This window comes from Chiloscyllium plagiosum, chromosome 27 (genome assembly GCF_004010195.1).
Source record: "Chiloscyllium plagiosum isolate BGI_BamShark_2017 chromosome 27, ASM401019v2, whole genome shotgun sequence".
In the NCBI taxonomy this organism is placed as follows: Eukaryota; Metazoa; Chordata; class Chondrichthyes; order Orectolobiformes; family Hemiscylliidae; genus Chiloscyllium; species Chiloscyllium plagiosum.
In genome coordinates this window covers 14,691,814-14,718,349 of record NC_057736.1, presented here as the reverse complement: position 1 = coordinate 14,718,349, position 26,536 = coordinate 14,691,814, and the positions used below count along the sequence as shown (strand labels likewise).

General features: G+C 40.1%; 2 protein-coding genes across 6 annotated transcripts in view; one reads left to right on the top strand and one right to left on the bottom strand.

Moving 5' to 3' along the window:
* LOC122563580 (cation channel sperm-associated protein 4-like) overlaps positions 1-2,079 on the top strand; it is a 74,251-nt gene extending 72,172 nt beyond the window's left edge. For 2 of the 3 annotated variants that reach the window (XM_043717487.1, XM_043717489.1), the window contains one exon: positions 1,308-2,079. In XM_043717487.1, coding sequence (XP_043573422.1) covers positions 1,308-1,415 — 108 coding nt within the window. In that variant the 3' untranslated portion in view covers positions 1,416-2,079. The remainder of the gene's footprint in view (positions 1-1,307) is intronic. The other variant, XM_043717488.1, reaches the window with a different exon arrangement.
* Positions 2,080-8,292: 6,213 nt separating this feature from the next.
* cldn23l (claudin 23-like) overlaps positions 8,293-26,536 on the bottom strand; it is a 28,629-nt gene continuing 10,385 nt past the window's right edge. The window contains exons 2-3 of one of the 3 annotated variants that reach the window (XM_043717162.1): positions 23,589-23,646; positions 8,293-9,375 (exon numbers count right to left, since the gene is read on the bottom strand). In XM_043717162.1, the coding sequence (XP_043573097.1) occupies positions 8,753-9,346 (594 nt within the window). In that variant the 5' untranslated portion in view covers positions 9,347-9,375; positions 23,589-23,646 and the 3' untranslated portion in view covers positions 8,293-8,752. Of the gene's footprint in view, positions 9,376-16,120; positions 16,150-23,588; positions 23,647-26,536 lie in introns of those variants that run through there. The other 2 variants (XM_043717163.1, XM_043717161.1) reach the window with 2 other exon arrangements.

Sequence of the window (26,536 nt, the reverse complement as noted above, 5' to 3'; positions counted from 1 at the left end):
CTCATTCCTGAAGAAGGGCTTATGCCCGAAACGTCGATTCTTCTGCTCCTCGGATGCTGCCTGGTCTGCTGTGTTTTTCCAGCACCACATTTTTCAACTGGTACTCCAGCATATGCAGTCCTCACTTTCTCCTGCGTTACTGTAAGTTAGAACACAGAACTCCTGGATAAACAAGATTTGGTACAAATAAGAATATGAGCAACATAGCTTGGATGAGTTCAAGTTTACAGAGGAATAATAGGTCAATAGCCTGAAGAATATTAGAATAGATGAATATGCGGCTTGCAAGGACATATTGCAGAAATATTCTGCAGCAGATTGCCCAAAGTAGGGACAGAGGGTGATCAATTGTCTCTTCAATGGCTTGCTTCAGTGATCTTCATAGCTAATTGATTCAATCTTCCTCTGTTACTTACTCAGTATCCTCATTTGCAACCTTTGAACCTTGACATCAGTTTCATGATTAAGAGCTTTGAGTCACAAAGCACAGCAGAGGCCCTTCAGTCTATACAATCATTCAATCTATCTAAGCTAATCCCACTTTCCAGAACTGAGTCAACATTCTTGAATAACATGAAATTTCAAGTGTTCATACACATACTTTATAAAGACTGTGAGGTTTCCTGCCTCTTCTGCCCTTCACCTTTATAATTATGCCCCTTGTTAGTTAAAAGTTCAATAAGGCAAACCGGTGCTGCTTACCTACCCTTTCTACATCGTTTGAATAAATTTCTTTTATAACCTTACACCATTATTAGATCCCTGAGAAGTTTCTTTTTTATTCTAAAACGTTTAATGTAAATAGATGTCTTGCAGTGTTGACTGGGATTGAATTCCTCTGCTACATCTAAGCTGTCCTTAATTTCTGATTTAATTACTCAAATTCCACTTCTGAATATTGCCAAGAGACAGAAAACTATGCACTAGCAGACAACTTCAGCCCGTTCTTTGTGTATTTCTCAGATTTAGATTACGCTAAACAAATAATGCATTTATGTAGAATTTATCACATCTCCGGACATCGTGACATTATTTACAGAAACTTAATTATTTTTGGATCTGTAATTATTGTTGTTATATGTGAATATGTAGTCTCCAATTTGTGCACATGATCCAATATACTGTTAATGTCCGACTTAGCATTTTAGATTTTTGAGTGGAGTTTGAACCCAAGACCTCCAATTAAGAAGCAAAAGGGCTACCATTCTTCCAATACTGACACCTTTTATGTACATGAGAGCAATGGGATGGAAATAGAGAATAATCTTAATGGTGACCTGCTACTCACTCTATCTTTCTTTTAACAGCAGGTGCGAAAGGCAAACAACAGCAATACGGGCAGCAGTCTATACTCAAGAGCATCAGACATTCCACAGTCTTCATCACATATTATAAGGCATGTGTCTGATAACTAGTTACTAGGCATCAAACTCAATGCACCATTTGTTATACAAACTTGGCACTGCAATGTTGAGGAACAGTTCAATGTCATTATGAAGATATCATTCCCAGGGCAGAAGTGAATGTGGTCTGAGTAGATTGGAAGCATTCATTTGGCTGGAATGTAAAGGTAACTCCAGTCAGGATCTCTTTGTAAGGTGATGGATTGCAGGATGGTTGGAATGACTCAAGTTCCTTCCAAGCCCACAAGAGCAGTGCACAAGCCAGTGTTCTGTAATGACATCTGGTTCTGATTGTATTGGTCTTTGTCTCCTGTTCTTCCTGAATCATTTCTTCACAGACAAAAAGGAAGGTTAGTTCTGCTATCAAGCTGACAAGAATCTACTAACAGGAACATTGCACTCAGTAGAAATGGAAACTTGGGGAAGATGTTGTACACATTTCTACTGGTGCCAGCATCTAGCAGAATCTATGTCATACTTATACCCCAGCCGTACAGCTGCAGATCAGCTTATTCTGGCCCAGTTCCCAGGTTTGGGCATCATGCTTTGATAAGCAGAGAGGTGTAAAATTGCACACAAGTTGTGTAGTACCAGGTGAAAGTTTCTATCCTGTACTGCACTAAGAGTGCATAATTATGCTTTATTGTAAATCAGATAGATGTGAAAATTAAAAATAGCAACATGTATTTTCAGTAGAATAATAATGTCTTAATTTATATGTAATATGAATAAAGGTTTTATTAAGTATTTGCAGTGTCCATTGTTTCCTGCCAAAAGTGAAATTAATGTTAGTCTTCATTTTCTTGCTGTTCAGCACCAGAGTTATTTTGGAACCTCAAGTACAGTCCTATATCCATTTAGTGTTAGATCATTAGATTCAAATCTGACCTGATCTCCACAGTTCTTGTCCAGTACTGACTCATTGGCTAGTACGTTGAAAGTAGTTTGTTTTCAGGAGTATGGGCTACTTATGCATCCAGAGCATGAACGTGTCTGCGGTTCCATGCAATCTTGCAGAAGATGGTCTGTTTGGTGTCTTCAGATCCACCATCCTAATTAGGTTGGCATATTGGTTCCTGCAGGCCTAATGAGAGGTAACTGTAGCTATGAAAGCTTGCAGCCACAGCAGGGGAGGTGGGCATTTCTCATAGAGAGAAGAATGTGAGGGTGACTCCCTAGCAATGTAACATTGCAAACGTGCAGTCCAATAATGGTAAGGCAGAATAGAGAGGAACCATTTGAGGTTTTGTTGGTAGCAGGCGTTGCCTTAGTTCTCATGTGTCTGTTTTTGGGAATAAAACCTCTGGCCCTTCCCTTCCCCAGGAAGGGCTTTTACCCGAAACTTCAATTTTACTGCTCCTCGGATGCTGCCTGAACTGTTGTGCTTTTCCAGCACCACTAATCCAGAATCTCCCTCCCCAAATCTGCCCAGTGTGGACATCTTGTAGACATGTTGGGGAACTTGCAAAGACGGACATGATACGCTTTTGGGAAGAAAAGCCTTGCAGAGGTCAGAGGGAATTTTTTAAAAATCTAATTCAGATGCATTGGTTAACTGTGTATTCCAGCACTGATATTTGGGGACAGTTTTCCTCCATTATGCTGTGTTTATGACTTCAGGTGCTTGTGTTTCATTTGTGAATATTCCTGTATTGCAAATACCCATAAATGAAATGGACACTAAAGTTTTGGACCTCAATGACTAGATCAGATCTACTGTTATCAGAATCATGGGATGCTGTGGGTTTAGCAACTGAATTGATCTAACTGGGGGAGTTGAAGTGTTGAGCCACCTCCCCCCTTACTTCCCTCCAAGGCCCCAAGGGATCCTTCCATATCCGCCACAAATTCACCTGCATCTCCACACACATCATTTACTGCATCCATTGCACCCTACGTGGCCGCCTCTATATTGGGGAAACAGGCCGCCTACTTGCGGAACATTTTGGAGAACACCTCTGGGACACCCGGACCAACCAACCCAACCACCCCGTGGCTCAATGCTTCAACTCCCCCTCCCACTCTACCAAGGACATACAGGTCCTTGGACTCCTCCATCGCCCGACCATAGCAACACAACGGCTGGAGGAAGAGCGCCTCATCTTCCGCCTCGGAACCCTCCAACCACTAGGGATGAACTCAGATTTCTCCAGTTTCCTCATTTCCCCTCCCCCCACCTTGTCTCAGTCCCAACCCTCGAACTCAGCACCACCTTCCTAACCTGCAATCTTCTTCCTGACCTCTCCGCCCCCACTCCGGCCTATCACCCTCACCTTAACCTCCTTCTCCCTATCGCATTTCCAAAGTCCCTCCTCCCTACCTTTTATCTTAGCCTGCTTGGCACACTTTCCTCATTCCTGAAGAAGGGCTCAGCCTGAAACGTCGATTCTTCTGCTCCTTGTATGCTGCCTGACCTGCTGCGCTTTTCCAGCAACACGTTTTCAGCTCTGATCTCCAGCATCTGCAGTCCTCACTTTCTCCCAGGTAAATGATAGCCTGGTATTTGCTGTCAAGACATTATTTGATGCCTGGCCTTGCCCCTACCTATCTGCCAACTCACCAATAATGGGTTTGAACCAATATTTCAGGTCAATGAGAATAAATAAAGAACAAGACTAGAGTATCAAAACTGCAGTACCACGTGGGTGTGGTTCTGGAACATAAACCACTCCCACAACTGAGTATTGGATATGAAAATGTAGTCAATGTGTATCACAGGCACACAAATTACACCCTCTGCCAGAGTTCACTGTTCAGCTGGCAATTTAACTGCAAAATGGTCAGAATATCACAGCAAGATGGAAAGACAAGATACTCAGTGTCGGAATAAGACACATGAAATCGTGGAAAGAGCTTTACTGTTTGTCTAACCTCTTGCTGTATCTGCAATGAAAGTGTTTTTGATTAAATACTGTAGAACATGCTGGTCAGCAGAAGAGTCATAAGGATCATCTGAACAACAGTCCCTGGGAATAAAGACCCTGAACTGTCATTCGAGTTTTCCCCCTCTGTATAACCTATTTTACCCTGTCTATGTATATGTAAATTAATGTTTACAAAAGGATTAGAGTTTTAATTAATGTGCCAGCCATTTATAATTATATAGCTTGAATCTAAGAATTTGTAATAAATAGTGATTCTTGTCTAGTACAGAAACTAGGTCCAAACAACTTGAGTCTGTAAATAAGATAAATCAGGAGCTTTGTGTACTTTACAAAATCTTTGCCTTTTGTGATGACTCCATAAATACTGGGACTTGATTTCCAGTGTGATATCCCAGTGAGTTGTAACATGTTTGTTCTGATTCTTACATCTTTATTTCCAATGCCCCCAAGTAACTATCCTTGGCCTCTTTATGTTTCTCAGTCATATACTTTTGGCAATGAAATCATCTGAAACACTTCTGTTTTCAGATGCACACAGACTTTACCTTATAGTCACCTTTCTAAATCCCGCTACTGTCTCCAAATTGTCAAATCTTTTGACCAACATTCAGAATTGGACAAGGAGAAAATTCTTCCAATTAAATATTGGGAAGACTCAATATTAAAATTGAGATCAATGTTAAAAAGGAGGCTGGGGTGGGGGGGAGGTGGGGCAGTCAGCTCACTTGCCCACCCTGAGAGAAAAGTTGGTATTGAGTTAACAATAAGCCTGTCTGCAGCTATACAGCACTGCATGTGAGCTAAATTAAAGTGAAGTTACTATTCCTACTAAATGAAGGTAGTAGTTTGGCACAAAGAGAGAATTGGCTCATCGGGAAGACACAGTGAGTGGGGATAAGGGTTTCTTATTCAAATTGGTGATCTGTGACCAGTCGAGTTTCATGGAGATCAGTGCTGGGACCACATCTGTTTACAATATATATTCATGATTTAAAGGAAGGGATGGAATATTTGCAAATGACACAAAAATAAATGGAAAGGCAATTTGTGATAGAGATGAAAACAATTTATGAAAACAGTTTGGCTGTTTCAAGGTTCAGCTGCAAAATTCCATTTTTTTTTACGTCCTCTCTTTTCAAATATTTATCCAATAACCTTTAAAACATCTTTGTCCCATTAATGTTTTGAATGAAAATATTTCCTCTAATGTCACCTCTGTTGTTCTAGTGTGTATGTTTTGAGTCCAAAACTGTGGACTGCAATCAGAAAGAACTGTTTTTAAAAACAGGGAATGCATAATTTCACAGTAAGTAATTTGTCACAATGTGCAGATGATCAGGAGCTGAAGAGTTGATTACAAGTGAAGCTAACTGGTTCCCAGCTAGCTGAACAAGTTGGTTAAGAAATAAGTTACAGAGATACAAAGAAAGCGACACAGTACAGTGTGCTAGTATTCTCTATATCAGAAGATGTCTGCTCTCTGCAGTAAAAAATCTCAGTTTAAGAAAACCTTGCTTGCAGAAGTTGCTATGAGCTGGGACTTTTGAATTGATTAACTTGCAAAATTTCTCTGATTAATCAGTCATTCCCTATTTCTTACAAACCTATAAAACCCTTCAGGATAAGACAACCGAATGTCCAGGGCATGGCCAACCAAAGAAAGATCATTGCAACTTCAATATTGGAAAGCAAAGACCATTGAACTGACTATCTGGTTTTTCTACCTCAGCCAATAATCTACCTTCCCTACTTGTTTGTCAATGTGTGTGGGTAAGGGAAGCTTATAAGGGGATTAGAATTTTAGTTAGTGGTATTATATGCCAATGATTTACATCTGTTTACTTGTAGTTGTAATTAATTAATTATAATATATAGTAAATCTTGTTTAGCACAGAAACCAGGTGTGTACTTTCTATCAACCTTTGTCTGAACCGTTGTAAACTGGAGTACAATGCGTATCTTAAAAAAAATTGATACGACTCTGAGAATAAAATTAAAAATCACACACCACCAGGTTATAGTCCAACAGGTTTAATTGGAAGCACTATAATTTCAGTTACATCACACTGTAAATTTTTGCTATAAATTCTGTGTCTTACAATCATGTGCTCCACAACCACCTGATAAAGGAGCAGCGCTCCAAAAGCTAGTGCTTCCAATTAAACCTGTTGGACTATAACTTGGTGTTGTATGATTTTTAACTTTTTACACCTCAGTCCAACACCGGCATCTCCAGTTCTGAGAATAGCAGAGTTGATTTACAGTGCATTACTCAAATGGATGGTAATGTGATAATCCTTTGTGGCTTTATTGCTGATTTATCAAATGTTCTTTCATGTTTTTTACCCCATCTCAAAATCTTCTGTCAATTTGATAAACTCAATTTCATTTATCTAACTTCTCATTATTTCACTTTATTGGTGCCTTCTATTTACCATTCTATTTATTGCAGAAGTTCTCACAAACCATAACATGGCAGATTTGCCATACATTGGCATTAGCCATTGTAAGTCTTGTTTTATTGACTGATGCTGGAATACATTGGTCTATTAAATTTAGAATGTGAGTAATAGCCTACCCTGTAACTATAGGAATCTTGATACCAGTTTTGGACTGAAGTTCAGCTACATTAAGAGAAGCTAATAAGAATTGATGAGGTATTGATTGAAGTCAATATGAAATTGATCATACAGTAAGATTTCCTTTTGAATGGTGACATTGCCTGGGATAAATATGCCCATCAGCTTGCTGGGCAAGAAGGAAGCCATAACACACAAGGATGTGCACAACAGAGAGCAGTCCAGTTTCTGGTGAGGATGGCAGTCATATTTATAATCTCCAATACTAATATTTTCCTTCTCCATCAAAGCACAGAGCAGGTACTATATTCTCCAACACAGAAGATTTTTAAAGCCAGATTAAATAAATGTCTGCAGTAAGTAAAAGGGCCCCTGTCTTAGAGTGCATCTAAGGGAAAATTGCAATTGTTACTTCCTTCACTGATAAGTAGAACTGGGTGATTCCCCAACCTATCATCAGATTGTGGGCAGACATCATGAATAATCTTCCATTTGCAGCAGGCAGATGTAATGTGTGTGTGATAAATTATTTTCAAGTGTTTCCTTTTATACAATGTTCCACTTTCTTCCTGATCCTCACTGGGATACAGATCCATGAACATTAGGTGTGCCTTGTTACCTCACTCAAGTGGCCAAGTAAGAGTTCTGACAATAAACACCAGCAGGATATTTGATTGTGTATTGTATTTGAGCTCGATCCAATCACGTACCAGCACTCAGGCAGAGATCAATGAATAGCAATTGCAACAGAACTCTGGTGTAGTAAAGAATGTAATTACTTTTGTTAAGGTTCATTCTGAGCAGCTCCGTAACACAGGACTCTGAGCTCCTTGGGTTGTTCTCAGAAATGCATTCCAAGATAAACAGAACTTTTCCTGGAGGACCATCAGTGGATGAAGGAAATGCTATGTTCTGCCTGAAATGTGGTGGTCTTGCAAAGCAAGCCAGTGCTGTGCTAAGCAATACAAATAAGGCTTAGGACAACCATAGCAAAGGACCCCTCCCCACTTTCACTAACATAAAAGTCCATCAGGCTGAAAACCATAAGCATGAGAGGGTGCTTGATATCAGATGTGTATTGTAAAGCTAACATACACAGTAATCGTAAGGATAGTGATTGTCACGTACTATACTGAAAGACATTGCACCTTACTGCGTTTTTGTGTAATGCTAAGTTGGAACTGTTATGTAATGCGCTTTTGCAAAATTTTTATAAGTAAGCTATATTTTTTGAGAAGATAAAGAAGCAGGGCTCATGTTTAATATTTCATTTCTAGCTTCTGCTGGAATGAAATCAACTGGTTCAATTCATTTTTTATTTTAACTTAACACATGACAGGTATTATCATCTGGTTCAGCATCTGGTTCATTCACGAGAAAATGTGCAAGTGACCCTCCTTAGAGAAAATTTAGATGCATTAAGTTTTCTGAATGAACAAAGGTGGGACTACTTGAGTCACTAGGATTGCTAACGTGGTTGCATACATGACTGGAGGTTTAAATGCCCCTTTACTGCACTGCCCCACTTCTTCCTATTGGCTACATTCACTTCATATATTGTTAGATGATCCTCATCTGCCACTTAGCCTCTTCTTTGCAAACAGGCTTAAAACTGAAGAACACTTGTTCAAAGAATTTTTTAAATGTCAAGTAATTTATTTTTCCTAAGTTCTCCCAAGAATGAATAGAAATTAACCTTTAATTCTGGAAAATCCAAGGGCAATCTTATTCATCACAGTTAATACATACCCAGCTAAGACGCTAAAGCTATTAATTAAATGATGATGCCACATACAGTTGGTTGGGATTTAACATTTAATACATGCCTTAATGTACAGCAGCATGTTAGAAATGATCAGGGCAGGCTGGTGCCCAATGATTTGATCTAGTAATCAACCTCATAGGGTCTTTTAGCATTTTGTCCTGACTCTCTACATCTCTCAAATGTTGGACAGGTGAAGCTGAGAGCGAGAGCTATTCCTCCAAAGATCTCAATACAGCTTCCAGCCCAACCAAAGTATAGTGAACTCCCACTTTGGTACTGTGTGTGGGTGTCAGGGCTGATTTCCTGCATGGACGTCATGTAGAGAGTCAGTGGGGTGATACACAAAGATCCAGCCAGGATAATGACAACTCCACTAGCTCCAGCTACATTACGAAGGGGGAAGTCCATCCAGCAACGTATCCCAACACTGGCCACGATGATCCCCATTCCACAGACCAGGAGGGAGCTCAGCATGAGGGCCCTGGACCACTGTACAATTTCATCCCTCTGATACACCGTGGTCACCGGCCAGCACTGTTTGGTGTCCTGCAGTTCCAGGCATGACTCCCACAGACCATCAGACTTCATGGCTGTGTTTTTCCCAAGATTAACAGACCCCTGGCGCCACTGTGGGGTTAACACAGCTACAAATACTAAGACTAGCCCAAGAGGAGCACTGATAATCCCGATGATCATCGGCGGTGGGGTCCGCATGTTTTGACTAATCAGGATCCAACCAGAACCTGCAAGGAGAAGAGACAAAAAGTCAGTGCATATTGTGAAGAGTATTCTGAGCAAAGTGACCAGCTGCTGACTAGTAAATGGATGGGACTCTACTTTGAAAAGAAAACAGAAAAGCAGCATGTTATTTAAATTGAGAAAAACTGAGGAACTCTATGGCAAAGAGGGATCTGAGTGTTCTAGTGCATAGATCATTATACATTAATATGCAGATACAGCAAGTGATTAGGAAGGCAATTAGAATGTTGTATTTAGTTGCAAGAAGAATGGAATGTACTTTTGGTACTGTTGTATGGATCACCGGTGAGATGACATCTCAAATACAGTGTATAGTTTTGGTCTTATTTAAAAGGTGATGGAATTATAGTGGAAGCAATTCCCTAAAGGTTGACTCGATTGATTCATAGAATTAGAGGGTTATCTTATAATGAAATGTTGGAGAGGTTGAATCGTATTCACTGGAATTTAGAAGGTGAGAGGTGATATTATTGAAACATATAAGATCCCGAGGGATTTTGACAGGATGGAGCCACACCTTGTGGAAGAGACTAGAATAGGGGACTGTTTCAAAATATAGGGTCTCCCATTTGAGATAAAGATGAACAGTTTATTTTTCACTCAGAGGGTTGAATCTGCCTGAGGTTATCACGAAGGAATTTCCTTCTCAACCTCTACCTTGTCTGAGGTATGGTGATCCTCAGATTAAACCACCATAAGCCTTCTATCTCTCTCTCTCTCTCTCTCTCTCTCTCTCTCTCAAATGAGAGAGCAGCTCTATGGTTTGGTAGGATTACAACTTCTTTATCTTTAGTCTAGGAAATTAAGAATATATTCCATGTATTCAACATCAATAATAGATTGTCCAAATTGATTTGTCACATTCATATGAAGATTAAAATCACTCATAATTATTACAGTATCTTTCTTGCAATCTCCTAATATTTCTTGACTCATACTCTGATCCACAGTGTAACTATTATTAAAGGCCTCACCAGTGTGTTTGTTCCTTTGATATATCTTACATCAACTGAAGTGAATTCTACATCTTAATCTTCTGCACCAAGATCACATCTCACCACTGTACAGCTCTCAATCTTTGTTCACAGAGCTACCTCAACTCTTTAATTTTCCATTTCCTATTTTCCTGTCCACTAGCATGTCAAATATCCTTAAACATCTAGTGCTTTAAATATTCAACAGCTAGCATCAGACACCTTGTAATAGCTTCTCGATAATGACGATCATATTGTTTATTTCTATTTGTGTAATCACTTCATGTATCTCTATATTTCATTCTGATAAGGAGCTTTCAATTCTGTCTTTTTACCATTTTCCTCTACTCTGGCCAGATCTCTGTTATGTCTATATGCTCTCTTCCCCTTGTCATACTCAGGTTTTCATTGCTACCATAACACTACCCTGCACTATTGCTTTGTCCTTCTTCTCTAACTTTATAAATTTCCCCTTCACCTTAGGCATTCGACAGTACTGTGCTCCCAGCATGTTTCGATCAAAACCTGTCCCCAGCAAAAGATTTCCTCTTTCAAAGGTAAAAACAAAATACTGCTGATGCAACAAATCTCAAATAGAAACCACTGGAGAAACTCAGCGACTCAGACAGCACCTGGGAAAGATAAGTTTTGAGTCCTATCTCATTGGAACTCTTCTTCAGTTCCAAAGAGGAGTGATAAAAGGCCTTGAACCAGTAACTATTTTGCCCTAATTGCCCAGATGGCAGTTAAGAGTCAGCCACATTGTCACACATAGGCTAGACCAGGTAAGGATGGCAGTTTCCTTCCCTGAAGGACATTAGTGAGCATGATCTTTTTTTCGAGAACCGACAATGGATTCAAGGTCATCATTAGATTCTTAATTCCAGATTTTTAATGAATTCAAATTCAACCATCTGCCATAGTGGGATTCTACCTGTATCTCTAGAACATTACCTGGGTCTCTGGATTAACAGTCCAGCAATAATTCAACTAATTAATGCCTTGAGATTTCAACTCTGAGGTCTAGCTGTCTCTCACTCCATCTCTCAGCCAACTCTTGTCATGTAAAAGACCAGAACAGCATTGTTTCCTCATACACCGATCTCATAAATTAAGCGATACTTAATAAGCTGGCCTTTTGCCAAGATGGATGGTCTCTGTGCCCGTTTACTCCATGTATTGGCAAAAGATTCCTATAAATACTTTCCCATTTGCAGTACCATGGCAATCCAACTGCCCCAGGCCCAGGAGCAGAGGACCTTAAGAGCCAACATCAGCAACAAGAAAAATAGAAATGACAAAAACAAGATACATTTATGTAGGATCGCTAATGGAAGAAAATATCCTCAGGCATTTTAAAACGTAACAGAAACTACCAGACATTTTCAAACCTCACTGGAAGGGCTTCAGACAAAGGTAAAAGAGATGCAGGGATAATTAAATCAGACAGTGGACAAAATGATTGAGTCCGGCATCAAAGTGACAATTAAAAATCCAGGCAGCTTGGGGATTTTATCAACAAACAAGATCATTAAAAGAGGCAATTATAGATGAGCAACAACTGCTGGCCTTGTCAGTGAAGCACATAACAATAAATAAATTAAAACAAGGATTGTTTGACAATAGAATAGTTTCTTCCCCCATGAAAAGTTTTCACCGTCAGGTATTTGTCTCTTTGAAAAAGGTACTAATGAGCCTATTTGCAGTATTCTTTCATGCTAAACATGCCAAATCTTAACTACAGGAAACAGTTTCTCTTTCTTAATTCTGTCTAAACACTTCACAATCTTTGACAGAAAATCTTCTTTGATTTCTCTGCTCTCTACTAACAATCTTAGCTTTTCTTGTCTATTCAAGTCCTGGAAACCTCTAATTCCTGGAATCATTCTTGTAATAACATTTTTGTTTGATAAATCACACGAAGTGTATTCTGTCTCAATCACATGAAATGTACTCTGTCTCAATTGAGACAGTGCCCTCAGTTGCTTTATCCAGATCGTTAATATATAACGTGAATAGTTATAGTTCCAACACTGACCCCTGTGGAACTCCATTAGTCACCGCTGCCATCCTGAAAAAGACCAGTTTATTCCTACTCTGTTTTCTTCCAGCCAGCCAATCTTCTATCCATGCCAGAACCTTGCCCCTAGTACCATGGGCTATTATTTAGCAGCCTTCTGTGCAACAGCTTGTCAAAACCACTTTTGGAGTACTGTGTAAAGTTCTGGTTACCATGCTTATAGGAAGGATATTATTAAATTGGAGAGGGTGCAGAAAAGATTTACAAGGATATTGCTTGGATTGGAGGATATGAGTTATAAGGATTGGCTGGATAAGCTGGAACTTTTTTCACTGGAATGTGGGAGGTTGGGGATGACTTTATAGAGGTTTATAAACTTATGAGAGGCATAGATAAGGTGAATAGTAAGGTCTTTTCCCGAGAAGTTCAAAACTAGAAGGTATAATTTTAAAGTGAGAGGAGGAAGATTTAAAAGAGATCAGGGATAACTTACACACAAAAGGTGGTTTATGTGTGGAACAAACTGCCTGAAGAAGTGACAGATGCAGATACAGTTACGTTTAAAAGACATTTGGACACGAATATGAATAGGAAAGATTTAATGACATATGGGCCAAATGCAGACAAATGGGACTAGTTTAGTTTGAGAAACTTAGTCAGCATGGACGAGTTAGACCGAAGGGTCTGTTTCAGTACTATATGACTCTATCTTTCTCAAATGTCATTGATGTAGCTTTTTCTCCTTTTCTTTCATGTAACAACTTTTTTTCACTAAAGGTATACTGGCAGCCTTTCGTAAATGTGTTCAGTGACTAACCATCACAGTAACCAACTTGCAAAAACAAAAGTTACAGTCCATGAAGTCATGGACTGGAATCTAACTTTCTACTGCTCCCATCAAATGTGAACATTACATAGTGGGAACTCCTGGTGGGATAGAAATTCTTTGGATTTGAGAGAGATGTGTGACTCTTTAAGGAGAACGAGTATGTGGATGTACTGGACATAAAACAAGAGTTGTTGTTAATTATATTACATGATTTGAACTTTCAAAATGGCTTTGACCTTCACTGAGACTTTATTGGGATTAGAAAATATTAATAATGTACCAAGGTCACCTTGCAGAGTTAAGATCTCATAAGATCTCATAAGGATGAGATGCTTTAAGTGATTATCCAGCATTTAGAATTAAAAAGAGGGAAACTAGAAATTGATGCATAACTATTATAATTAAGTAGAATTCTCACAACACCAGGTTATAGTCCAACGGGTTTATTTGGAAGCACTAGCTTTCGGAACGCTGCTCCTTCATCAGATTCCACAACCACCTGATGAAGAAGCAGCGCTCCGAAAGCTAGTGCTTCCAAATAAACCTGTTAGACTATAACCTGGTGTTGTGTGATTTTTAACTTTGTCCACCTCAGTCCAATACCGGCACCTCCACACCATAAGTAGAGTTCAGTTTGAAATGGAAACAAACATGAAATAGAAGAAAAAGAGAAGAAAAGAACACAGAAAAGAAAGGAGAAATAAAGGAAAGGAGAACTATAGAAATAATATTGCTCGAATTTAGGAAAATGAGGGGAAAAATAGAATAGGAAATATAATCTGAGAAAGACTGAATTCAAAGAGAGAAGTAAATCAGACAATATGGCTCAGCTAGAATAAGATGAAGAATGTGGATACTGGAGAAACTCAGCAGGTCTGGCAGCATCTGTCAACAGAAAACAGTTAACATTTTGAGTCCAGTAACTCTCAAGAAAAGCTTGGAATAAAAAGGATGAAAGAAGCAGCAATGACTCAGAAAATGATTCTGATTCCAATTAGGGTGTTCATTTAACTAGAAAGCTGCATTTAATGCCTACATTTGTAATGATGGCATTGAATGACAGTTCAACTCAACAACTTTTTGTCCTATAATAAATACTTATCACCTTGTTAAACTGACCTCACATATTGAATGCTCCCTCATCTTGTTAAATGACTTTAGGTAATGACTGCTTTTTCCCCTTGTTAACCCATTACCCTTATCTCCAGCACCCCATTGTTAACTGTAAGTTCTTATCTGATCTGAGTCATGCTCAGCTGAACCTTTTGTTTCACAAAACTCAGAACTTAACTCTTTCTCTGCCTGCTTATACACGATACACATTCTCAAGCTGACTCAGATGTTAAATCAGAACCTGAGTTTCATTATTTAAAAGGTAAGGTGCTAGTGAGAAATGGAAACCACCTTGATACCAACCAATGCAGAATGGGCATTAATCCATCAGGTGACGGTTCCATTTTAGAGAGAGAGAGAGAGAGTAACTTTATTTGTCATTTCTACAATATACAGCCGGTAAAATAAAAATGAGACAGCGTTCCTCCAGACCAAGGTGCTATTTGAACACACAGACGACACGAGACCGCAGTCATACACAGGGCAGCATAAAGGGCAAACAGAAGTGAAAAACATGCAAGACAGCACAGTAATTCTTGACAAGACAATAGGCACAGTGGTGGACAAATTACACTGTAACAATGAATTATCATTAATAAAACAATTTTTAGCAGCAATTCAAAAGGTCGTCCGAAAATTGTAAATGGAATAGAGTGTGAACATATTGTGTAAGGAGCCTGATGGCTTGAAGGAAGAAACTTATTGCACAGTCTGGCTGTGAGAGAGCAAATGCTCTGGTGTCTTCTGCCAGATAGCAGGAGGGAGAAGAATTTGAATGAAGGATGTGTGAGGTCATCCACAATGCATTAGCCTTTTGGATGCAGCGTGTGGAGTAAACGTCTGTAACAGAGGGAAAAGAGACCCTGATGATCCTCTCAGTTGTCCTCATGATCCATTGTAGGGTCTTCCGATCCGGGACGGTGCAATTCCCAAACCAGGCAGTGATGCAGCTGCTCAGGGTACTCTCAATGAACCCTCTATAGAATGTGGTGAGGATGGGGGGTGGGAGATGGGGGATGGAAGACGGGTTTTCCTCAACCTAAAAAGAAAGTAGAGTCACTGGTGGGCTTTCTTGGCTATGGAGCTGGTGTTGAGGGACCAGGTAAGATTCGCCGCCAGGTCGATGCCAAGAAATTTCAAGCTCTTCACAATCTCAACAGGGGAGTCATCAATGTCCAGTGGAGAGTGATCGCTCTGTGCTCTCTTGAAGTCAACAACCATCTCTTTTGTTCTGTCCATGTTCAGAGACAGGTTGTTGGCTCTGCACCAGTCCGTTAGCCACTGCACCTCCTCTCTGTATGTTGACTCATTGTTCCTACTGATGAGACCCAGTACCATTGTATCATTAGCGAACTTGATGATGTGATTCGAGCTGTGCATTGCTGCACAGTCATGTGTCAGCAGGGTGAACAGCAGTGGACTGAGCACACAGCCCTGGGGGGACCCCATGCTCAGTGTGATGGTGTTGGAGATACTGTTCCTAATCCGGACTAACTGAGGTCTCCCAGTCAGGAAGTCCAGAATCCAGCTACAGAGGAAGGTATTCAGGCCTACCAGACTCAGCTTTCCAATCAGGTGCTGAGCTGATAAACAAAAATGGTATAAGAGGACCTCTTAACAGAAACACAGAAAAATTCATTAACGAAAGCTCAGAGGCTGCACTTCTCACCTATGTGCCACATTTCAAAGAAAAATCTAAAGCATTTAAGAAGTGATAACAGTGCAAACTAAAGCAGTTAAAAGGCCAACATTCAGAATTTTGTTTGATGGAAACAATATGTTAGTATTATTACCTGTTTTCAGGGAACCATTAAAAGTGAGATTCTCTGGGCCTTAACAAGTCAAAAAGAAACTCAATTATGTGAATTATGCAATGAGTACTCCAGACAGGAAGAAAAATCAGCAAGCGTGTCATGTTCGTATGTTAAACCAATACTGTTACAGGCAGGATCACAAGAATAGAAGTGTATTTTAATAGTGGTGAAATAAATAGAGTGAAGTAAAAACAAAATTCAGAACAATTCAAGAATTAATCAGAAATTGAAAATTGAAAGGTTGACTGTACAGTTATCAGATTGGACAATATGTTTGTGCTTAAAAGGTTCGACGGGTTATATCACTACCTCTCAGAAACTATCAAAGTTAGTACAAAAGTTTTTTCAGATTCCTTAATTGGCTTCTCTACCTTGGTCAGAAAAAAATGATATTTGATTTTATTCGATTTTAATGTCGGGAAAGTATTACCCATAAAACAATGGCCTTAACAAACTCACCTAAATAGATGAGCTTAGTAAGTGAAGAAATCAATTTTATGATGGTCAATTACATTATTGAATCGCGTCATAATAGCTGGAGCTTATCTCCTGTGATATCGTTAAAAGTGAACAGACCATAACTATCATGTTTCAATTAGCGTAAAGTCAAAGAGGACTGTTTTGAGACGATTGTACAAGTCTGGAATGTTACAAAATTAACTAATTAAAAGGTTATTGGCAAGTTCCATTGACTGATACAATCAAAGAAATAATCTGCTTTTGCAACACTAGATGGACTTTATCAATGCAAATTCAATGGAATGTAAAATGCACTGACAATTTTTTAATGATTAACCAACAAGATAATCAAAGGACTTTACAACTGTGCTGTACATATAAACAATGTTGTAATGTTTGGCCAAATCTAGGAGGGATGTTTACACTCTTGAACAAAACATTTATTCAATTATAGTGAGACAATTGGTCATAAATTTAGCTAAAAGTGTATTTGCCAAAGCAACTATCATTTATTTTGGCCACATTGTGAAACAAGACCAAGTAGTACCAAAATAAAATTTTCCTGTGCCTAAGGCAAAAAATAAATTTTGTGATATATTAATGAGTTGATTTTATCAGAAGCTCTTTCTAAATCTTGGCTAAAAATTGTAGTGGCTCGTGTAACAAGTTTGTTAAAGAACGGCAAGAAATTTGAATGGACAAAAGAATGTCTGATTAACAACCTAAACGCTGTACTGACTATCACACCAGCTTTAATATCAGCAAATTATGATAATACTTTAACACTGGCTTTTGGTTCTAGTCACATCATTGTTGGTGCACTGTTGCTATAGGATATGGAGACCTATAAACCAGTCATTCATGTTTCTAGAAAACTGAGTTGGTGCCAACAGGAATATTCAATGGTGGAGAATGAGCCACTGAGTCTGCCATTGGGTTTCCAATATTTTGAAGTCTATATATTCAACAATTGTGCACAGACTGTCATTTATACAGAGTCAGACCATAATCCATCAGCTTTGTTTTAACAAGATTCCACATCAAGAATTCAAGATTCTTTCATCATAGTCTAATGCTACAAATATGTAATTTGAAAATCATTCAAGTCATAGGAAAAGTCAATATTATAGTGGATACTTTATCAAGAGCAAATATGAAGGGAAATGAATCTTGTGGGACAAATGGACTTATAAAGAATATAAGTGTTATTAAATTGCTTGTGTACTTAATGTAATAATGTTATTACATATTGTGTGTACTAAAGTAGAATACCGATAGTGATGAGGACCGTAATGCAAATTAGAGGTATTTTTCACTTTTTAATGTGGAAGGTATGATAAAGGTTTATACTACATTGTTATTATTCGGGAATTTGGCTTCTAAGATTTTGGTTTTAATTCTGTGAAAGTGATTTTATTTTTAAGGATTAAAACAGCATTTCTAAGAAATCATGTGACGTAAGCTAAAAGACAACATAACGCTAGCTGGTGAAATAATTGATGAATCGTTAACTAACTTGAACTTTTATCATCTACATAAGGACAGGGCAGAGGTTCATAGCAGCAGAAAGGCAATTTAGTCTTGGCAATCTCCAGACCATCAGTGCTGGAAAGACTTCTTAGGCTGGTTTAGTAGTACTAGAAAAGTAGTCATGATTCGGAGATGCAGGTGTTGGACTGGGGTGTACAAAGTTAAAAATCACACAACACCAGGTTATAGTCCAACAGGTTTAATTGGAAGCACACTAGCTTTCGGAGCGACGCTCCTTCATCAGGTGATTGTGGAGGGCTCGATCGTAACACAGAATTGAAAGCAAACATTTGCAGTAACTGAAATTATACATTGAAGAAATTATACATTAAAGGCTTAACAGACAATCAATTCTTCAATGTATAATTTCAGTTACATCACACTGCAAACTTTTGCTATAAATTCTGTGTTACGATTGAGCCCTCCACAATCACCTGATGAAGGAGCGTTGCTCCGAAAGCTAGTGTGCTTCCAATTAAACCTGTTGGACTATAACCTGGTGTTGTGTGATTTTTAACCTAGAAAAGTAGTGTTGGAAACTGCACTGGAAAAAGCCCTGAGCTTTTTTAGAATTCAGTGAAAAATGTCAGTAAGTCAGCCTGTGTCTGTGTGTCTCTGGGAGCAATGAAAAGAATCACATCTGATAAATGTGCCCAAGGTTACTGGAAGGAAATGCTTGCAGCCTTGTCAATTCAGTAGGAAATTAAAGAGATTGAATCTTTCTTTTCACTATTTATGATAACATCGTCCAAATTGTTTTATACATAACATTTTTGTTCCTTTTCTTTTATATTACAAACATATATTCTTTTATTTTAAAAATCATTGACAGCATCTTGTGATTATATTCAGTGACTGAACAACATGGTAGTCAAATTGCAAATATAATATCTACAGTCCATCAAGCCAGGTTTCACTTTGGAATTTGACTTGTCCGATATCACTGTCAGCTGGGATCATGATAAAAATCACACAACACCAGTTTATAGTCCCACAGCTGGGATCATAGCATACACCAATGTGCCAATCACCAAGGTCTAACAAATCACATTTACAAGATTATAATAAGTATGTATACAAAATAACATAGGGAAGAGAGAGGTGTTGAGCTGGGGATTAGTGCAACAGGAGCTTGACTCAAGAAGGAGGATGAACTAACTCCACTGAGGCCAAGACCCATCATCAAGTCACACTTTATTTACACACAGACAGTCCTTGACACTAAGCCAGCTTCCTCAGAGCCAGTTTTCAGAATGAACAGGATATCTGACTCTCCTATTTTTATTGATTATCCAGGGATTCCTGATTGGACCAATTTAACAGCCCCAATCAGAGAACTCATATTCTCTGAGGTCCATTTGGCCTTCCTCATTATAATCACTACATCCCTCCCCTTCTGAGGCTGAGGACATAGGCCTGTTCTTTTTCTTGTAGCTCTTCCTGGGGTGTTTTAGCACTGGGTCAGGTTCCTCCACCTCAGTCTCAGATACGGGTGGCTTATAATGCAGAATAGCTGGCCTCATGTCTGGAGAGTTCCGGAAGAAATTCATTCTCTTCTTCAGGCAGCAACATACTCCATGGCCATTTCAGATTCTGAGGCCTCATCAACGCCTGATGGAGAGGGAGAACCCACAGGTTACAACAGCCTTTCTGACTGTTCCGAGGAGCTGGGCACATTTTGCTCCCACACCTGTTGTGAGTTCACAGCTCTCCTATGTTCCACTTTGTTCAGGACTGTTGAACCTTTCCAAACTGTAAACGTCAATGGACTTGACCTGGCATCAATCATGCCTCTTGCCCATGCAGGGCCATTCCCATGGTTCCTACATCAAGCTTTGTCCCCTGAAGTAAACTGTCTCCCTTGTTTAGCAGAATCTTGTGTCCAGCATCAACATTCTTGATGCTGTTTCACCCTGCCCACCCAGGACCAGGAAGATCAGATTTAACCTGGTGCGGAGTTTTCTCTCCATGAACAACTCTGCTGCAGCTATCCCTATAGGTGCATAACGTGTGGCCTATAATCAAATGATTAGCCAAATATCAATAAGTCTCCTGACCTCCAACTGTGTCTAATAACCGTCCCTGGGCGTATATCCCATATCAGATTCTACTGTGCTAGTGAATGAGGTCCTACAAAAGGCTTTAGTACCATGCAGTAAATAGAACAAGGTTCTGTGCTGCCTGTAATGCAGCTGTAAGTATGACTGAGAGAGATCAAGGTGTTAAAAGTATATTAAATGAGATAGGAGTGATCAGTGGAAAGGTTGAGTGTGTAATTCATTTTATTGTGCTCCTAAACTGGCCCAAAAGTGCTATTTAAAACTCATTAAAACCTCCTGCCACATTACACTGGTAATTGGCATGTTCATTCTATTTCTGCTGGTCATGCACCATTGTACATATTAAGCTTTCTAAGGTGACACTGCTGGAAGAAGGGATTTTTCTGTGTCCACAGTATATATAAGGGTTTGCATTTCTGTAGCAAAACTTCCAGATGTCCCAAACCAATTCACAACATGTGAAGCAATTTTGTAGTAAGGCTACAGGATGGAAAACGTAGCAACTAGTTTTTGCACAGCAAGATCCCACAAACTGCAATGAGATAAGTGACCAGATAATCTGTTTTAGTTATGGTGGTTGATGGATAAATATTGCTCTCGGATACCAAGAGATCTTTCCTATTCTCTTAGAAATGGTACCTTTGAATAGTGGGCTTTATTTAGCCCACTGATCCAAATTACTTTTTGATTCTTTCTTTAAAAAGAAATAGGACTTCACAGCATCTAAAACCAAAATCCTATTTATCCCCACTTTATAATCCAAGTTCCAAAAAATAATGATACACTATAAACTTTCATTGTATGCTTCATTACTCAACCTACCAAGCGGGGAGAAAGTGAGGTCTGCAGATGCTGGAGGTCTGCAGATTCCTGAAGAAGGGCCTGTGCCCGAAACGTCGAATCTCCTGTTCCCTGGATGCTGCCTGACCTGCTGTGCTGTTCCAGCAATAAAGTTTCAACCTACCAAGCACCCCCTTCTCATTTTATCCGTTAATTCACACCCGATAACCACCTGACAGAACACAATGATATCCACCAATGGTATATGCTGACTGTCACCAGGAATGCAGGGAAATCAACTAGTCAGAGTGTACAGATATCCACCTGAATACACCCACTACTTAAAAAAGGCAAAGGCATTTATTTGTGATATACTTTTCCAAAGCTACTACCTAAGATTTAGCAACACAATGGCCAGTGCCAATGTACAATGCTTAGATTGTGTTGGCAAATCTTTCAACTATAGAAATTGCCGAAGTAAGTACAATTCTAATTATCTTTGTTGACACTAATCTGTCAAAGACTAATTTGCAGGCCTCCCAAAACTGCTCTACACAGAATAAAGAGTAGAGGAACTGGGAATCTTCCAATTTTAGATTATTGACAAAAACCGAAAGAATGCGGATGCTATAAAAAAAGAAACAAAAACAGGAAAAGAAACTGGAAAAGAGCAGCAGATCTGGCAGCATCTATGAATAGAAAGCATTTCAGGTCCAGTGACCCTTCCTCAGAACTGATGGTAGCTAAGAAATGTCAGTTCATATGCAGAAGAGAGAATGGGAGAGAGGGTAAGAAGTAAACAATAGGTGGGGATAGAGTTCAGAGCTGAAAATGTGTTGCTGGAAAAGCGCAGCGGGTCAGGCAGCAACCAAGGTTCTGATATGGCTAGGAAGAACTGTTTGTTTAGTGTATGGATTCGTCTGTGGATGAAGAACAGTAGAGGTCCTTTGCAGGTCTGTGAGAGTGTTGTCCTGAGCTGGGGTAGGGCTAATTGCAGGGATAGAGTTCAGACAGAGAAGGACAGTTGGACAGACAAAGGAGTTGGCTTGGAGGGTGAATAGCTATTAATTGGGACTGTTAGTGGCGAACAATGGGTTATGTACAAAAGCAGACTATGTGATAACAAGGCCTGGGATAGGGGCAAGGACATTGGAGAGCTCAAGCTTTAAAGTTACTTAACTTGATATTGAGTCCAGAAGGCTGCAGGGTCCCCAAGCAGAAAATGAGATGTTGTTCTTCCAGCTTATGCTGAGCTTCACTGGAACACTGCAGCAAGCCTGAGACAGAAATATTGGCCAGGGAACAGGGTGGTGTGTTGAGGTGGCAGGTAACTGGAAGCTCAGAGTTTTTTCTGTGGGTGGGACATAGGTTTTCTGCAAAGCGGTCACCCAGACTACACTTCATTTTCCCAATGTACAGGAGTCCACATTGTGAGCAGTGAATGCAATAGACTAGATTGTGTGAAGTGCAGGTAAAGTACTGCTTCTCCTGGAAGATATGTTTGGGCCCTTGCATACTGAAGAGGGAGAAGGTAAATGGGCAGGTGTTACACCTTCTGCGGTTGTAGGGGAAGGTGCCATGGGGCTGTGGGGGGCTGTTGGGAATGAAGGAAGAGTGGATCAGGGTGTCCTGGAGGCAACAATCCCTGCAGAAATCTAACAAGGGAGGGGAAGAAAATGTGTGTCTGGTGGTGGCATCTCACTTGAAGTGGCAGAAGTGGCAGCTGATGATCCTCTGGATATGGATGCTGGTAGGATGGTAGCTCATAGAGTCATAGAGTCATAGAGATGTACAACACAGAAACAGACTTTTCAGTCCAACTCGTCCATGCCAACCAGATATCCCAACCCAATCTAGTCCCACCTGCAAACACCTGGCCCATATCCCTCCAAATTCTTCCTATTCATATACCCGTCCAAATGCCTTTTAAATGTCGAAATTGTACTGGCCTCCACCACTTTGGTAGGTCATTCCATACACATACCACCCTCTGCGTGAGAACGTTGTCCCTTAGATCTCTTTTAGATCTTTCTCCTCTCACCCTCACCCTATGCCCTCTAGTTCTGGACTCCCTGACCCCAGGGAAAAGACTTTGTCTATTTATCCTGTCCATGCCCCTCATAATTTTGTAAACCTCTATAAGGTCACCCCTCAACCTCCAGCGCTCCAGGGAAAACAGCCCCAGCCTGTTCAGCCTCTCCCTGTAGCTCAAATCTTCCAACCCTGGCAGCATCCTTGTAAATCTTTTCTGAACCCTTTCAAGTTTCACAACATCTTTCCGATAGGAAGGAGACCAGAATGTAAGGACAAAGGGAATCTTATTGCTGTTGTGGGAGGGGAGAGAAGGGCTGAGGGCCAAAGTGCGGGAGATGTGTCAGACTCGCTAGCGGGCCCTGTCAACTACAGTGCTGGGGAATCCTTGGCGGAGAAGGAAGGTAGACATTTTGGAGGCTCCTTTGTCAAAGTTGGTATCATCAAAACAGATGCGACGGAGACAGAGATACTAGAAGAACAGAATAGAGTCTTTACAGGATTTAGGGTGGGAGGATTCTCTTTTTGAGATTTCCTTTTCATTATTTTTAATTTTTCACTCTCCTTTTGAACTTGATTTCACTTACCTCGGCATTATTTAATTCTCTTTCAGTGTCTTGTTCCTTTCATCTTAAATTCATGATTCTGTCAGACATTTCAGAAAAGGAATCATTAATTTCTCATATTTTATTCCATTGTTCTTTAATTCCCATTTGTCCTTCTCAATTTTAGTTAGTCTGGTTTCATTTGTTTCAATTTCTCATAACGTTTAGGAGAATGTTTGTTCTGAAACTATCTTAATTTCAGATACAATTCTCCAAGGTAGTCTAATATTCTCAGGGTTTTAATGATCAGTTTGAATGGATCAGTTAATGATTTTGTTCAAAATGGGAATGAGAATTTTAGACAGTGTGAATTCAGTCATGTTTCAGGGTGTCAGACAAAGGCACTAATAAGAACATGGAATGTCCTGGATCAAAAAAGACAACATTCAATCCAAGTTGTGCCATAAAATCCCTCAAAATTAACCACTCCCTTAAGAAGTGATCTAAATATGCCTTCAATTTTCATACACTCACTATCCCATTGTCTCTGCACAACTTGATCAAAACCTTTCTTTTACAGCAATAACAGCAATACATATTTATTAAGTGCCTTTAAGCTGAATCCTGCAGTGCATCTCAGGATCAGATTTATATTTTTTTCACAAGTGGGATGTGGATCTTGCTGGCTCGGCCAGCATTTATTGACCACCCCTAATCCACACAGCTGGAGAAGGTGATGGTGAGATGCCTTCTTGAACTGCTTCAATCTTAGGGGCGTAGGGAAACTGACTGTGCTGTTAGAGATGAAGCTCCAGAAATTTGATCTAGTCACAGTGAAGTAACAGTGGTATTGTTCCAAGTCAGGATGGTGTATGGTTTGGAGAGGTATTCCCATGTCCTTGCTGCCATTATCCCTCGAGGTGTTAGAATTCACAGGTTTGAAATGTCCTGTCAGAGGATCTTCGAACGAAGAAAAGAGCAAAGAAAATTTACAGCCCAGGAACAGGCCCATCAGCCCTCCAAGCCTGTGCCGATCCAAATCCACTGTCTAAACCTATTGCCCAATTCCTAAGTATCTGTATCCCTCTGCTCCCCACCTACTCATGCATCTGTCCAGACGCACCTTAAATGAATCTACCGTGCCTGCCTCTACTATCTCTGCTGGCCACCACCCTCTGTGTAAAGTACTTTCTGCGTGTATCCCCCTTAAACATTTTTCCTCTCACCTTGAATGTATGGCCTCTCATTACTGAGTCCCTCACCCTGGGAAAAAGTTTATCTCTATCTACCCTGTCTATACCCTTCATGATTTTGTAGACCTCAATCAGATCTCCCCTCAATCTCCTTTTTTCTAATGAAAACAATCCTAACCTACTCAACCTCTCTTCGTAGCTAGCACCTTCCATAGCTTCATAAACCTTCTCTGTACCTTCTCCAAAGCATCCACATTCTTTTGGTAATGTGGCGATCACAACTGTACGCTGTATTCTAAATGCGGCTGAACCAAAGTATTGTACAATTTTAACATAACCTGCCAGCTCTTATACTCAATACCCCGTCCGATGAAGGCAAGCATACTATACGCCTTCTTGACCATTCTATCCACCTGTGCAGCCACCTTCAGGGTGCAATGGACCTGAACTCCCAGATCTTTCTGCTCATCAGCTTTTCCCAAGGCTCTTCCACTTACAGTATAGTCCACTTTAGAATTAGACCTTCCAAAATGCATCACCTCACATTTGCCCAGATTGAACTCCATCTCCTCCCAACTCTTCGATCTATCTATATTCTCCTGTATTCTTTGACAGTCCCCTATACTTTCTGTTACTCCACCAATCTTCGTGTCATCTGCAAACTTACAGATCAAACCACCAATGCCACCAATGCCCTCTTCCAAATAATTTATGTATATCATAAACAACAGTGGCCCCAGCACTGACCCCTGTGGAACACCACTGGTCACCTTTCTCCATTTTGAGAAACTCCATTCAACTACTACTCTCTGTCTCCTGTTGCTCAGCCAGTTCTTCATCTACCTAGCTAGAACACCCTGCACACCATGTGACTTCACTTTCTCCATTAGTTTACCATGGGGAACCTTATGAAATGCCTTACTAAAGTCCATGTACATGACATCTACAGCCCTTCCTTAATCTACCAACTTGGTCACTTCCTCAAAGAACTTTATTCAATTGGTAAGGTATGATCTCCCCCATATAAAACCATGTTGCCTGACACTGATAAGCCCATTCTTTTCCAAATATAAATAGATCCTACCTCTCAGTACCTTCTCCAGCAACATTCCCATGTCAGGCTCACTGGTCTGTAGTCACCTGGAATATCCCTACTACCCTTCTTGAACAGGGGGACAACATTAACACCTCTCCAGTCTTCTGGCACTTCACCTGTATTTAAGGATGCTACAGAGATATTTGTCAGGGCCCCAGCTACTTCCTCTCTAGCCTCTCTCAGCAACCTGGGATAGATCCCATCTGGTCCTGGGGATTTGTCCATCTTAATATCCTTTAGCCTACTGAACATATCCTCCCTCCTTATGTCAACGTGATCCAGAGTAAACAAACTTCTATCGCTAATCTCACATGTCCTTCTCCTCAGTGAACACTGATGCAAAGTAATCATTCAGAATCTCACCCATTTTCTCAGGTTCGACACACAACCTTCCTTTCTTATCCTTTATTGGACCAACCCTTCGAGGAGAAAGTGAGGACTGCAGGTGCTGGAGATCAAGCTGAAAATGTGTTGCTGGAAAAGCAAAGCAGGTCAGGCAGCATCTAAGGAGCAGGAGATTAAATGTTTTGGTCATGAGCCCTTCTTCAGGAATGAAGAAAGTGTGTCCAGCAGGCTAAGATATAAGGTAGGGAGGGGGACTTGGGGGAGGGGCGTTGGAAATGCGATTGGTGGAAGGAGGTCAAGGTGAGGGTGATAGGCCGGAGTGGGGTGGGGGCGGAGAGGTCAGGAAGAAGATTGCA